This window comes from Bidens hawaiensis, unplaced genomic scaffold (assembly GCF_021521415.1).
Source record: "Bidens hawaiensis isolate Kalapana, Puna unplaced genomic scaffold, B.hawaiensis_p1.1 tig00020451_1, whole genome shotgun sequence".
In the NCBI taxonomy this organism is placed as follows: domain Eukaryota; kingdom Viridiplantae; phylum Streptophyta; class Magnoliopsida; order Asterales; family Asteraceae; genus Bidens; species Bidens hawaiensis.
Genome location: NW_027493125.1, coordinates 264,796 through 279,493, shown reverse-complemented (window position 1 = coordinate 279,493; position 14,698 = coordinate 264,796). Strand labels below are relative to the sequence as shown.

The 14,698-nt window shown below is 35.8% G+C and overlaps 1 protein-coding gene across 1 annotated transcript; it reads right to left on the bottom strand.

Moving 5' to 3' along the window:
- Positions 1–296: 296 nt before the first annotated feature.
- On the bottom strand, positions 297–14,356 carry LOC143560799 (DExH-box ATP-dependent RNA helicase DExH14-like). The gene is made up of 49 exons (XM_077049016.1): positions 14,200–14,356; positions 14,036–14,097; positions 13,152–13,323; positions 12,615–13,047; positions 12,460–12,525; positions 12,178–12,282; positions 11,804–12,106; positions 11,412–11,528; positions 11,266–11,325; positions 11,016–11,087; positions 10,816–10,932; positions 10,566–10,727; positions 10,359–10,424; positions 10,131–10,283; positions 9,961–10,044; positions 9,694–9,768; positions 9,483–9,614; positions 9,342–9,407; positions 9,119–9,184; positions 8,904–9,026; positions 7,183–7,332; positions 6,823–7,035; positions 6,531–6,686; positions 6,211–6,435; positions 6,015–6,116; positions 5,837–5,917; positions 5,680–5,760; positions 5,264–5,467; positions 5,061–5,177; positions 4,854–4,976; positions 4,589–4,678; positions 4,273–4,398; positions 4,065–4,127; positions 3,753–3,841; positions 3,391–3,481; positions 3,092–3,241; positions 2,822–3,013; positions 2,671–2,736; positions 2,428–2,583; positions 2,205–2,348; positions 2,062–2,129; positions 1,819–1,984; positions 1,688–1,750; positions 1,519–1,614; positions 1,268–1,435; positions 1,024–1,191; positions 781–927; positions 567–698; positions 297–398 (listed from the first exon to the last, which is right to left on the bottom strand). The coding sequence occupies exons 1-49, from the start codon at positions 14,307–14,309 to the stop codon at positions 318–320; spliced, it is 6,252 nt and encodes a 2,083-aa protein (XP_076905131.1). The 5' UTR covers positions 14,310–14,356; the 3' UTR covers positions 297–317.
- Between the last annotated feature and the right edge of the window lie 342 nt (positions 14,357–14,698).

Sequence of the window (14,698 nt, the reverse complement as noted above, 5' to 3'; positions counted from 1 at the left end):
CCAATGAGCTATCAGTTCGTTGCAATAATGTTAGCCGGTGACATCAGCAAGTATCATAGTATATAATGTAAAACGTAATGTGATGTATGTGTGCGAATTATTTGACTTGTGATTTGTCTCTTATCAATTTCAATTCATTCTACTTTTATATAATATCTCATGAGTTTTTTTAATATTCTATAAAAACTTACATCCAATTGATTTATATTATGCTTGAACCAACTGAAAAAGGCACGATTCGCACCCAGAAATATGGAGTCCTGGCTCAAGCGAGTAAAGAGATTGGTATTTCTGATCACCATATATACAGACTGTAACTAAGACTCCATCAGTTCTTCAATCGAGTATTCTTGATCAAAACCAAGATAACAATCTGAAACAAGCAGCAGCTTCATTCCCTAGTAGAAATAAAAAAACAATCAACTACTCGAGATACAAGCAAATAAATAGTATATGTATAATGAATAATCTTTGTTAACTATGAGGTGATAATTTTGACCCGTTTAGTGGTCAGGAATTTAAGTGTCTTAAAAAGAAGGTGCAAAATAGAAAAGAAACTAAATTACCTGAAAACTAGTTGTGGTTGACGGTAACTTCATGCGGGTAACCAAACGATCCGTGAAGGAAATCCTTTTAAGAGCATGTAATTCTGAGGTGGCAGTGTTACCAAGAACCAACCACCATGCTTCGTCTTTTAACTAAAAAAATTAAAACAAAAACACGATCAAAGATGAACGATTTTCAGACTGATCAAAAGAATCACATAGTAAACGTTTATACCTTTGGAAAACGAGGAGTAAAAGCTCTTGAAGTTTTTCTACGGTTGAGTTTCTCCAACCGAATACTGAGACTGGGAACATTATCATTGCCATCATCCCCTCCTTGTATCTTGAGTTTAACTTGAATACGAGGAAAATGTTGTAAATCCTGAAGATTGAGCATAATCAACAAATTTGATACATTTACTTGTGAATATAAAATATGAAGGGATTCGATGATGAAATTTCAAATGGTTCTGCTTACCTGTTGTAGTCTTGAAGCAATATTTCCAAACCTAGATTGCATATTTGTGTTTGTGAGATTTAGCAGTTGTTGGATACTAGATATTCCTCCTTTTTGCAATGAAGTTACAAGGTCTTCAGTCATACATGGCAGCATCCACAGGGGAGAATCCCTCTCAAACCACATACCCTGATACCAATCACAAAACAGTTATAGTTATAAATAATTATTAATCCATTAAATATGAAGAAATTTGAGAACATACCTGCATGACCATCTGAAGAAGATGCATACAAGTAACGGAACTCGAGAGCCATCCACTATTTGCACAAACGTCTATCATTGCTTGAATGATACGTATACTCTGATCCAACACTGACTTTAAATCTGTATAGTAGTCGCTGATCGGAAGTTCAACTTGAGAGAAATGCGCCTGCACAATATTTAATAATTTGTTAAATTATATTTAAAATATATCAAATTATAACTTTGAAAAGTTTTAAAAACTATGCTGGCCTGAAAAAGCAAATTTGTTTTAACATGTGGATCGTCAAGGCGATTCTTGTCCACTGCTAATGGAACTTTAGCAGACAAAGCTTCATTGTAATTTTCCTGTAATAGAAACAGGATTATTAATTATACAGAAAATTATTATAAACTATGATGTGTAAAAAACTTGAATTACCTCATTATGACGGACAGGAAGTTCATCATATTCAGAAGCAGCAGATAGCACATTAAGAAAAACCTGAAAAGAGATTATATGATATAAGATCACCACTAGCCAATAATGAATATTAAAATTGCTTTACTTACTTCGAGAGATGTATCTGGGCCTATATTTGAAGCAAACATGGAAATTGTCATGTATTTCAGATAATACTGAGAAGCTACTGAGCCTAACATTAAAGACTCCACATTATCTTCATCCATCTTAATACATCCACCATCTTCCAAATCTTCAAATGTATCTTGCACAAGACTACAATTAAAATTGCATATTTAGTACCAATGAATCAAACCGGGATGTTTAATCAACGTTTGAACCATTGATGTTACCTGGATAAGTAAGAACTTAGACTTTGAGGATCACTATCTTCCAATCCATAATAAGCAGGATTAACCATCTGCCACATGTGTAATAATGTCAAAAGGCAAGTGATATTGTTACTTTTAATAAGTTAACATTAAATAAATCTTACCAGCCTGCGGAACAGATATGTCCAGGTCAGATAATGTACTGCATCCTGCTTATGAGAAATTGTCCCAGAAACTATCTCTGCATTGATGTGATCATGAAGTTGGTCCCTAAGACTGCTTTCAACTGGAAATGGTTCATAAAGAAACTGCAGGAAAAACAATTAAATCAGTGATAAAAAATTGCAATATTTTACATTATTAGTGTTCCACTTGCATTTAATTCACCTTCTTATAGAAGCTTTTTTTAGGTTCATGCACAAGAATAACAGCTTTCCCATGTTGATCATACTGAGGACGACCCGCACGACCCATCATTTGCAAGATGTCTGTGATTGGAAAATCAATATAACGCTTCGCTTTCCCATCATAATACTCTGTTCCCTGAAGCGTGTGATAAAAACCCAACATCAATAACCAACCAAATCAACAAACTAGTGTATGCTGCTCGACGTGTGATTAATTACTAACCTTAATTATAACCAAATGAGCTGGAAGATTAACCCCCCAAGCTAAAGTACTTGTGCAAACCAATACCTGAAAAAACAGTAATTGCTCATAAGATTGTCAAATAAATGAAATCATTTTTATAATATTAATGATGAGAGTAAATGGTCATTGCCTGAATCTTGTTGTTTGCAAAAAGTTCCTCGACTAAAGATCTATCTTTATCATTCAATCCTGCATGATGTAAACCAATACCGAACTGTAACGTGTGTCTCAGATTTTGATCAGTGACCTGAGAAAGAATCATCTGTAGTGCGTCTTCTGGCATGGCTAGAAACTGTACTGGATGTTCATCGGAAGCTGCAAACTTTATGTTGCAAAAGAACAAAAATATTATAAAGTAGTGAATCAAATAGTTAATATAGATGAAAACCAAATGACTTACCTGTATGAGGTCTAATGCAGTAAGCCGTGTTTGCCGACGAGAAGAAACGAAAATCAGAACTGGCTTTGTTGGTGAATGTGTACATATGGCTGCATAGGTGGGCTTGTTCATGCTATTCATTCTTGGACAGTAGAATTTACCAGGATACCCCTGTAAATTGATGTAACAAAGTTATTTTTACTAGAAAAATGAAGTTTTGTTTTCTCTCCAAAGCAAGAACAAATAAGATAAAAATTTGAGAGAAAACCAAAAACCATAAATCTTGATCAACTGAATTATAAACTAAAAGCTTCACTTGCCTGTATATGAACTTCAAGAGGCACAGGCCTTACACTTGGCTTGAAATTAAACAAACCAATCTCCTCAACTCCCAACCAGTCAGCCAGATTCCTAGCAGACATCACAACATTGGAAGAATATACAACAGTTCAGGAGAAAGAAGTCATGTAACAACACATTATTGCTAAAAAAAATAAGGTTTCTAAATCATCCTATGATACTGCATAATGTAATGCATGCTTGATTAGAATATGTTTATTATTAGTAGTAAACAATTTTTAGACGATATCATATCATTGATATGAAAACTGTGATGAATAGTTTTAGTAAAACAGGACAAAAAAATCAAAAAATATCGAGGTTCATGAACAAATTAACTTACTGAGCATTTGCAAGTGCTGTTGACAAACCAACAAACCGAACAGGTCGCTCCGTTTGCGATGATATGTATCTCATCCTTGAGACGATGACCTGGCAATCAAATCAAGAAGAGTAAAGCATTAATCCCAAAAGAGCACATTCACAGGATACAGGAATACACAACTTTTACTCCAATAAGTGACAAGACAAAACACACTACGAACTGTCAAGTAAACAACATACAAGAATAATAGATTGCTGCTTAAAAATGTCATTAGTGCCCTTATTATTATCATGTAGACAAACTAAACTTCTTAAGCCAATTGCATTGTACCTCAAGAATAGGTCCACGGTCAGCACCAAGTAAGTGAATCTCATCCAAAATCATAAGACCAACCTGACAATATAATATAATACAAAACTTTGTAACATTCTAACCAAAAAAGAACGTTATTATGACTACGCAATACTGTGTTATAATAACTGTATGTTATTGCTATTATATAAATCTGTAAAGTAATTCCAAAAAGTAAGAAAAGAACCTTCGTGACGTAGCTTCGACTGTGCCAATTACGACTAATACCATCCCACTTTTCAGGGGTTGATATTATGATATCTGCTGACATAAGAGCCATCATATCTGGTGTGTAATCACCAGTCATTTCAACCTGATAAAGCCAGCATGTGAAAATATCAATTCATGTTTGACAGATGATAAATGTAATCTTATGTCAGCTAAACGAAAGCAATAAAAAGCTCAAAGTGTTTTCCAGTGAAGTCAACATCAAATAACATTTGCTTAACAGAACATACATATAAATTATGAATAATTAGTATAAAAGTATAAAGAATACTTACCATCTTCTTTCCAAGTTTTGTAACAAGGCCATTCTTCCAATCATTCATCCTTTCTCGAACAATGGCCTTTAATGGTGCTATGTAGATAACCTGCATAAGTTGATTTCACCACAAATGTGAACTTTGTTTTTTCAATATATGTAGGATACAAGACATACTAATCGAAAGATAAACAATTTGAAATCCAACTTCACATTATATGATACATTTAGGCTTCGGCACCCATAGCAAGTGGTCTCCTTAATCATAAAAACGAAAATTGTACCTTCATATCAGGGGCTGAATTGAATAAATGAAGCATAGCAAGCTCTGCAGATATAGTTTTCCCACTTCCAGTAGGAGCTCCTAAGAGAATGTTATTTTGTGTGTGATACAAAACATGAAAGGCCTGCAAAGTATCGACGAATGCATCAGTGGCATACAACATAACTGGTGATAACATGGCTAACATATACAATTTAGGATGTGATACCTGTGTTTGAATAGGATTGAAGTGTGAAAATCTATAGAGTTCTTCATAAGCCTTGTTGCCAAGTGCAGTCACGGGAAGTGGCTTCAGATCTAGAAGTTCAGTGTGAGTAGTATGGCTCTGAACAAAAAATGAAATATCAAATTTAACCTTCAAAACAATAATAGGTAATCATAATGTTCTGATTGTCAAGTTACAAAATTGACCTCTGGCAGGGCAAGGTTCTTAAAAGATATTGTATAAAAAGCCTCAGCCTGCAACCAAGAATCGGAAACAGCACGAATGTAGTATTGTGGAGGATGTGGTTCAAATATTGGCACAGTAAAAGAAAGCTTTTGCGGGTCCCCTTTTGCTGCTCGCTTGGTTAATGTAAAAAGCTCTGAATGATAGATATGATCATTATCTGAATCCTGCATGAAATTACTTCATAAGTATGACAATGACGTCAAAATGTGTTCTGAAGATGATTAGGGATCTAAATGTATAAAAGTTTCAATCTACTTTGCCCATAATTTTTAATTACTGTCACTACGCACTACGCATTTCTTTAGATCATAAGAAAATAGTCAGATGCACCATCAATTGGCCATTTCATACAAACAAAAGTAGATGCAAAACAAACCTCAACAAGAATCCACCAGCGTTGAGCAGCACCATGCCAGCGATCTTTCCACACAAAATCTGGAGTTATGACCAGATCTACCTGAAAGATGGAACTGAATATCAATTCACTGATTTAAGAGACATTGATTACTATTACTAACAAAAAAAAATTTTACCTTTAAAACAGTTCTGGTGATCGGACTTATTGTAGCAGACAATATGATTGATGGAAAAAACGCTAGATACTGCTTCACTACCTTCAAATATTCGAAAAGCAGTCAAATCAAATATTACAGAAGTGAAACTCAGATTTCAAAACAAATTGTAGAAAATTAATTATTAAAATAAAAGTACCCTTCCTGCAGGCGCATAACGAATCATAGCTCCAATCTCCTTCTCCTTCATCTCTTGAAGATGATCTAAGTCAATCTCATGTTCTTCTAGCTTCCGAAGTATCTAAAAAGAAGAAAAAAAGAAGAGAAATTAACAAGAATTGCAGGACAAACATAAGCATCATAGCAAATTAGCACAAAGAGATGAGTAAACTAACTTCTGGTGATATATCTCTGTCAAACTGTCTTAGAGGATGTTGGTGGGGCCATATTTGACGATCCACAGCCTTGCAATACTCCAACATGAAAGATGTCATCTCACACCATCCTCTACGCAAACAGATTTCAAAAAGGGCCCGCATTATACGCGCCAAGCTGGCACTGATGTATGCCGCATCAGAAATTAAGGAAAATGCATCTATAGACCCTCGAGATATATATAACTGAAAAGATCGTGATCACCAGCTTATTATTAGATAAAAGATAAATCACATAGTTACAATTGCTCATGGTACTCTTGATGTTAACAAGCCTATACCTGAATTAAAATAGACACTTTCCCATGTTTATTTGTAGGACCACCCTTTACTTCTAAAGGACAGACTGTGCGTAACAATGTCTCTAATTCATTCTGCTCTTCCTCTCTAACAACAATATTTTCAAATTCTGAAGAATGAGCAACCATGTCAATTATCTGCAAAGAAAAACAATTACGTGTCAAGAACACCACTTATGATACTAGCTCTTATGAGCATATATGTAGTTAGCACTGGAATTTTACAGTGATGCAAACAGACCGTTATGCAAGTAAGTTAACAAGAATATGTTACCTCGCTATCACTCATATGGCGTCTCAGCATCTCATTGTATGTCTCAACACTAGAATAATGAATATAGAAGTGACTAGCAATGCGACCAAGTTCGGTACAATAAAAGTTGCCGCTTTTTTCATCAAACCGCATCATTTTAGCTTTGTCAAGAGCACGTGCAGCATCTGTGACAAGAGATCTTTGCTTCAAACCCAATGAAGGATCTGCAATAACCTATCAGATAAAAAAGCAATTATGATGTAAGCCTTCTAACAGAAGCAGTCACTAAAAAAGATTATTAACGATATCAACATATGGTGAAATAAAAGTCAAGAATAATGTTTGATAAGCAATATATAGATGACACTAAGATAATTATACCTCATCCCAACCAATACCATATGCCAAAGGATTCATTTTCATCCTTATGAAAAGGTACGTATATCCAAGCCATGCGCAAGCTTCTTTCACATTCGTCACAGTTCCCAGTGTTACCTCTGCATTTAGGTTATCTTTCAAGGAGCTAATGAACTGCCAACAAATCAAGATAAGTTATAAGTTAAACCACGTTAATGCTCCAGTATGAAATCTAGTTGTAGAAAGCTTGAGTTGTGAAGCATTCATTTTTAGTTCAAAAAGCGTACGCTTCTCTTCTACTAAGACACAAAAATTCTAAAATCAGGGACCCAAATTATATTTTAAAAAGAAAGCGTAAATCGGGTGACTATCAATGGGTCAGTCAGCTCTCCTAAAGCCTAATGACTTACTTTCTAGAGATAAATCGCTCTCCCTCCAAGGTGGGGCTAGCCCACTTGGTAGAGGGATATGCCTCATAAAGAAGAGGTCCCAAGTTCAAACCTGGGCAAGGGAGTAGATTTATTGATGTAAAGTAGAGTAGAGGTAACATTTGCAGTTCCAAAAAAAATAAAAATAAAAATGCCGCTCTCCCAATTAATATTAAATCAATAATTAAATTACGATAAAGAAAATTACAACCGGAAAGATCTCTTTTTACTAAAAGCATCCTAACCCAGTAACCCTGATGCTTACAACTATCTTGTTGCCAAATTTGTTCATAATAAAAAACTGACATAATGAAAGCCTATCTAATAATTAACATAATAACATCCCTAATGATTATAATAATAAATTTTCAGTTTATCAAATCCAAGTCGTATCAGAAATCCAACTTAACCATCAAAAGTTTGTTGTGGATGTAGGCTTGGGCCTCCTTTACTTGGACGCAGCCCTAGGGCAGTTCGATGGGGGTAAAGCACCTGCCCCTAGCCCAGCCCAGTTTGTTTACTTGTTAATTATGATCTCATTGTACTTGTAATCTTAACTTGTATTGTCTATTTATATGATCTCATTGTACTTGTAATCTTTTTTATCATTCAAGAAATAAAGAAACCCTAGTTCTAGCTCGTGGACATAGGTCAACCTTTGACCAAACCACGTTAATTCTCTAATGTCAATTTACTACTTTCAATATCGTGTCTTCGTGTATGTGTTTGCAATACAACACAGCCGCCAACCATTCCTGGGATCGCCGATCACAGCAGCATCCAACCACCCATTGGCGAAGTCAACCAGCCGCAGCCAACAGCCAACCACCACCGCCGCCGCTAGCTTATTCCAATCAGCCGCCAAACAGGTTTCTCTGTTTATTTTTCTGATCTAATTTTCACTGCTAGTTTTCATCGTTTAATAATCAAATAGAACAGTCGTCAAGTTCAAGGTCTGTTTTCCTAATGTTGTGTTTTGATTATTCTTTGCCCTACCCAGATTACTGTTTCTGGATCAGTCTAGATTAATGTTCATATTATTGTTGAGGCATGATACACCTAATGTACCAAATTGAAGGCAACTAGAAAGCAAAGAGAAAATTCAAGCAGGCTAGGTAACAAAATTTGATCAAACAGCATCATTCATGCGAATCTCTTAACTAAATTTCCATATACAACAGATTATCCAACAAGAAAACTCAGGTTTTCTTCTTGAAGGCCAGAGGAATCTATCTTGATTATGCAATAACTACAACCCAGAGTCCCAAACTTTCCAAGTTCGATTGAAATAATATCTCGAACTGAAAAAGAAGTTACCTGACTTTCTATGGGAAGTTGACTTGTCAAAAGTCTCAGGTAGTAGGCTAATTTATCATGAGATGTAATTATAATGCCTTCACCACTTTTATCAAACTGAGGTCTTCCAGCACGTCCAAAGATCTATAGCACACCATTATAAATGGGAGAAAACAACATTGGAACTCAAAAAGCAGTAAACGCTGAAAACAAATCAGTGAGAACATTAATGATACCTGCATGACATCCAGCATACCCAGATCTCGCCATCCACCAGCCTTTGGGTCATATAATTGAGTACCCTGTGCCAGAGTGCTCATGATGTTAATAAACAAATAAGAGAATAAAAGGTTCAATAAATTGAATGAACTTGAATTCAACAAGTTGTCTGCTTATTTAATCATAAAGAAGTTGGCTCAATACCAACAGAAATACATAGGTATTTCATAACTTAACGACCTTAATCACAACAGTGTGTGCAGGTAGATTTACTCCCCATGCCAATGTTGCTGTACAAACAAGGACCTGAAAACAAATGTAGGCACATTTAGTGGAATATAAAAAAAGGTACCGAAGCAAGTCAAATAAAGAGTTGCATACCTTTAACAAACCATCAGCAAAAAGGCGTTCGGTCAAACCTCTGTCAGCACGCAGCATCCCTGCATGATGTATGCCAACTCCTGATCCAAATAGCTGAACAAGCTGTTTGTTTCTGGACTTTGCAACCTCCATCTGAAAGTGAAAACAGTAAGTGATGTGACAATATGGTATGATCATGATGAACTGTTGAGAGAAAACTTTGACAATTTACCTTGACCAAATGAAACTGAGGATGTTCCTCATTCATAAAGAGATCTAGTTCGTTATACTTCCGGGCAAGCTCTATCTGTATAACATGTCACACAGAAAATAATAACTGAAGCTAACTGTTGAAACAATCAAGCACTGGTCTGCTTTGAACCCCGTTACAAAAGGTTCAGTACTTCAGTTAAGCAACAACTAGACACAAAAACCATTTGTACAGAAACCATATATTCCATATGTTCTTAAAATATGGAAGAAGGAAAGAAGATATTACCAATTTATCAGCTGTTTTCCCAGTATCTTTACGTGAATGAACAAACACCATTGCCTGATGCCCTTGCTTCAATGAATCAGCAACCTGCTCATACAAAGCACCCAAGATTAAAAAAGAACAGTCCAGATGTAACGCAAAACAGCAAACCATTAACAGAATTTAAAAAAGACCTTTTTGTAGCAAACTTCATTCAAAAGTTCATTACGTGCTTGAAAGTTTGGTTCTGTGATTCCAATATATTGTTGTGCAAGAGGCACAGGACGGTAGCTAGAGTCAAAGAAAAAGAGACCCGCATCTGGACTAACCCTCAAAAATTGTGCAACCTGAAAGTTGGGAAAGAAACAAGCAAGTAAAACTACAAATCATAAAAGTTTAATAAAAGGTATTGCTAGATCAACCTCTAGATAATTGGGAAGTGTAGCTGAAAGCCCCACAATACGGATCATGGACTGTGTGGATTCCACCTGTCAAAAGTTTTCAAGAACATATTTAATCTCAGGTTAGCATTAGCAGTCCTCATCAAAAGAGCGCAAAGCCACCTTCAAATTCACTTCAAAACATCAAGAGCTATGATTGTATTATTCTTACGTAGATTATTAATGTACCTGGCGAAGAGTGCGAGCCACTAAAGCTTCTATTACAGGCCCTCTATCATCATTAAGGAGATGTACTTCATCGATAATTAGAAGCTTTACCAGCATCGAGAGTGACATGTCACTACTTTTACGGGTGATGACATCCCATTTCTCAGGTGTTGTTACAATCATCTGTGAGCACAGATTTAAAAATAAAAAAGTTAATCGCAAATCTATGATTTTGTGTCCAAACAGACAAAAACAAAGGGGCAGCACAGACCTGAGTTTCTTCCAGTTCAGTTTTAGAAAGCTGCATGTCACCAGTAAGTTCTCTCACAACCATGTTCAATGGAGCTAATCGATGACTAAATGCCTTGGTAACTTCAGCAGCTAATGCCTAGAGATTGTATGCCACAAGAAATAGAAAAAAATAGTAAGCATAAAAAAGACGGATGATTCAAATGATAATTTCAGTTCTACCTTCATTGGAGCAACATAAACTATCTTAAACTCATTTTTATGCAAATATCCATCTTTGAAGTGCTGTCCAATCTGAAAAATTATCACTTGATTCAGGTAAATGGCACAAGAGCAAGAACATATTAAAATGGAACTAAGATTCCTCAAAGAGAAACAACAGGTACAATGTGTGCTATAACTTATAACTTAATTGTCAAGTTAAGTGTTACAGTAAAAAATTAATATATATGAGGATTGTGAATGTATGCACCTCATGCAGAATAGCAATCATAGCGATATTTGTTTTGCCAGCTCCCGTTGGAGCACACACCTGAAACACGTGATGATTGCTTAAGAAAATAAGATCTAAATTTTGGCATCATTTGTATTAGTGAACTTAGTGAATTTCAAACTGACCAGAATATTTTCATTAGTATGGTAAGTAGTTTGGAATATTCTGCTCTGAATACGGTTGAGTGTCTTGTAGCCTTGAAAAGCAGCTTGTGCAAATTCATCCAACTCCTTTATTTCGATCTGACAAACACACAAAATATCAGACACTAATAGTCACAATCGAACTTTGACCATTTAGCTACTTTCTGAATCATATTTTGATTTCTGCATTATCATCAACTCACCAAATATGCTTCACTTTAATTCTAATTTGTTATAATTATTCTCTTTTATTTTTCCCTTATGCATCCTATTTTAAATTCTACATATACCTACTTTGTGCATCATATTTTGATTTCGACATTTTATCTGACAAATATGATCATAAACATTTATAGAAAACACAATGAAAGTACCAGCTTCTCTCCAGGCTTCATGGGTGCAGTCTGTGAGGGTGGTATGGAAACTTCTTCATATCCCTTATGATGCTTCCTAGTAGTTCCCTGAGGAAGAGCAGTAGTTGCTAATATGTTGGGCCCATCACCAAGTCCCATCAAATCATCAAATGGGCTTTTCTTTGTACTTGCATGAAGCAAAGAACTAAAACTCATAGCAGACAAGTCACTGTCAGACCCATGATCTGCTCCACGTTTATTTTTCTTCTCCTCTTTGCGTCTCAATTTATCAAATTGCTTTTCTGATTCTGTGTGAACAGTAACCTGCATAAATTGTTGACAACAAAATTTGGCATCTGCACATGTGACAATGACAATAAAAAGCAACTTCATACCTGAGTACCATAGCTAGGCATGCGTGGTTGAGAGTTAGAAACCACTTTTTCAGATTTTAAGTTCTGAATCCCATGATGAATGGCAGCAACAAGTTCTTTCCTATGCTGAATATAATAAAATATCACAAAAACGCTTTCAATCCATCGCTCGCAAAACAATCAGCCATCAGGTATTATAATTCCATCAGGTATTATAATCCATCAGTTTCAAGTGAGAACATGACATAATATAAAGAAAATGGTTTATAAGCCAAAACAAGAACATTATTTTTGTTCACTCACCGTGAGAAGATCTTGAACCGTTTGAAATGCACCATCACCAACTAGATCCAACAAATCACCAGCTATCTTTAAGACAAAATAACAGCGTTAGGATATCTTAAATCCAAACAAGAAACCATTGTTATAAATCAATTTCAGAACTATAATTTCATTACCTCATCACCAGCTTTGTCTGATTCAAGTACCCGGCAAATAGCCATTGCTAGTTCATCTTGAGGAAGTTGAGAACTACTACTATTCACTATTCTATTGCATTCATCTCTTAACCATTCCAAATCATATGTTCTATTTGTGTTCTCACTATGATCATTCCACTCCCGATGAATTGAGGTTGAAGTTACATTTGTACGCTCCCCCCATATCTCTCCATCATCAAAAGATGCATCAACCAAGAACCGCGTTGGCTGATGAAAAACCAAATTTGCACCAAATTCTTGTCCATCATCACTCTCATTTTCTTGTCTTTCAAGTAAAGACAGTGACTCGTGGTTGTCTGGCTGCAAACTGGAAAGACTTTGAACAGCACTAACAACCTTTTGTAGCTTTGCATCTGAAACACCATGACCAAGTATCTTTTGCAGTTCAGATCTGCATAAACATACAGTTTGTAGAATAAAGATCTTGCCTTCACATCAAATAATCAAAAACTATCCTGTTACAGTAATTATTAGTGTAAAGAAATAATATCTTACTTCTTCTCAATGAACATCAAACTATTATTATTATCTTCTTCTTCATGAGCACCAAAAAGCTTATATACTGCCAACGCCGCCTCTTTAAACTCCTCATTGTTCACCACTCCACCAATCAATTCAACCACCGCCCCAACAAACTGTCTGTACGCTTGCCGGACTTCTATAGAAGCTACATCAATTATAAGCACGCATGCAAAAGTTTAAAATGTTTCCAAGTAGTCCTACATCTGTTGTACTACTTGCCAAAAAAACTACACATTCATATTGTAACAACACACAGCCAGTTCCTATAATAAACAAACTCATGTTTGATAATAATACTCATACCATTTGTCATTAAGTTAAAGTTAATTGAATCTTTTTACTAAATAGTAAATATAGAACCTTCAATTTTCCTATTACGAAGTTTCCTCGTTTTTTAAGAAAAATTGGATTTTAATAACTCAAACTATGACACATTGGCCGATAATAATCCAAACTATCATATTGACTACTGCAATCCAAATAGCACAATCGTTATCAAATTGCATTGGATATTGACTCGATTACGCTCACAATAATAATAATTAAGAACTAAATGCGAAAACGCGAGCGAAAACTAGCAGAAGTCAAATAAAAACCGATCGTAAATCTATGATTATTATGCTAGTGGGACCGCCCTTACCAACAAAAGTGAAAACTAGGACTGTCAGTGGTTAAACTGACAGTACAGATTATTATCTACCAATAAGTCATAGTTTGTATTATTAAAATCCAATTTTCCTATTATTAATTCGATAACCGTATTAACCTAAAAAATTCAGTAACTCGTACACAACTTCAAAATAAGCATAATTATATAACAATAACAATAACAACTTCATGAAGTGATTAACTATTACCTTCATCCCATCGATGAACAATCTTCCGAGCAACTTCGAACTCATCAACCGGTTTCGCCGAGCTAATCACACATAATTCAAAATTCAATTCAGTAAAATACGAATTGTAGAGATAACGTATCGAACGATTGGATATGTTAGGGTTTTGTAAACGATTAAGTTACCTGCGACGGTTATAGAGCGATTGGAGTAGGGATTTACGGTTGAGATAAGCTTGATCGGCGTCGAATGGCTCCCGGAGAGAATTGGTTAACCGCGGCAGTTCGAGCAGCATTTTGTTTTGTTTCGGTGGTGGTCCGGTGAACGGAACGGTGGCGGAGTGGTGTTTTATGGTTCAGGCCGGGTCGGTTTATTTTGTTGCAGACTGTGCTGGGCTTGGGCCTCTGAAAATAACAAATGAAAGTACTACACAGGTGCACAAATCGGTTTTTTTTTTTACGCGGAACTAGTTCCGGCTATGGTCAACAAAAGTCAAAACCAGGTCAGATAGAAATTGGTTCCGGGTATAGTTGGGTATGACCGGGTTTCCGGGTTTTTTTCGGGTTTCGGGTAGAGTAGGGTCATTTTGACCGGGCATTTCCGGTTACGGTTCCTGTGGTTCCGGGAAGAAATCGAATACCAGGTCGTACCCAAGGGTCGGGTGCAGGTAGGAACCGGTTCCGG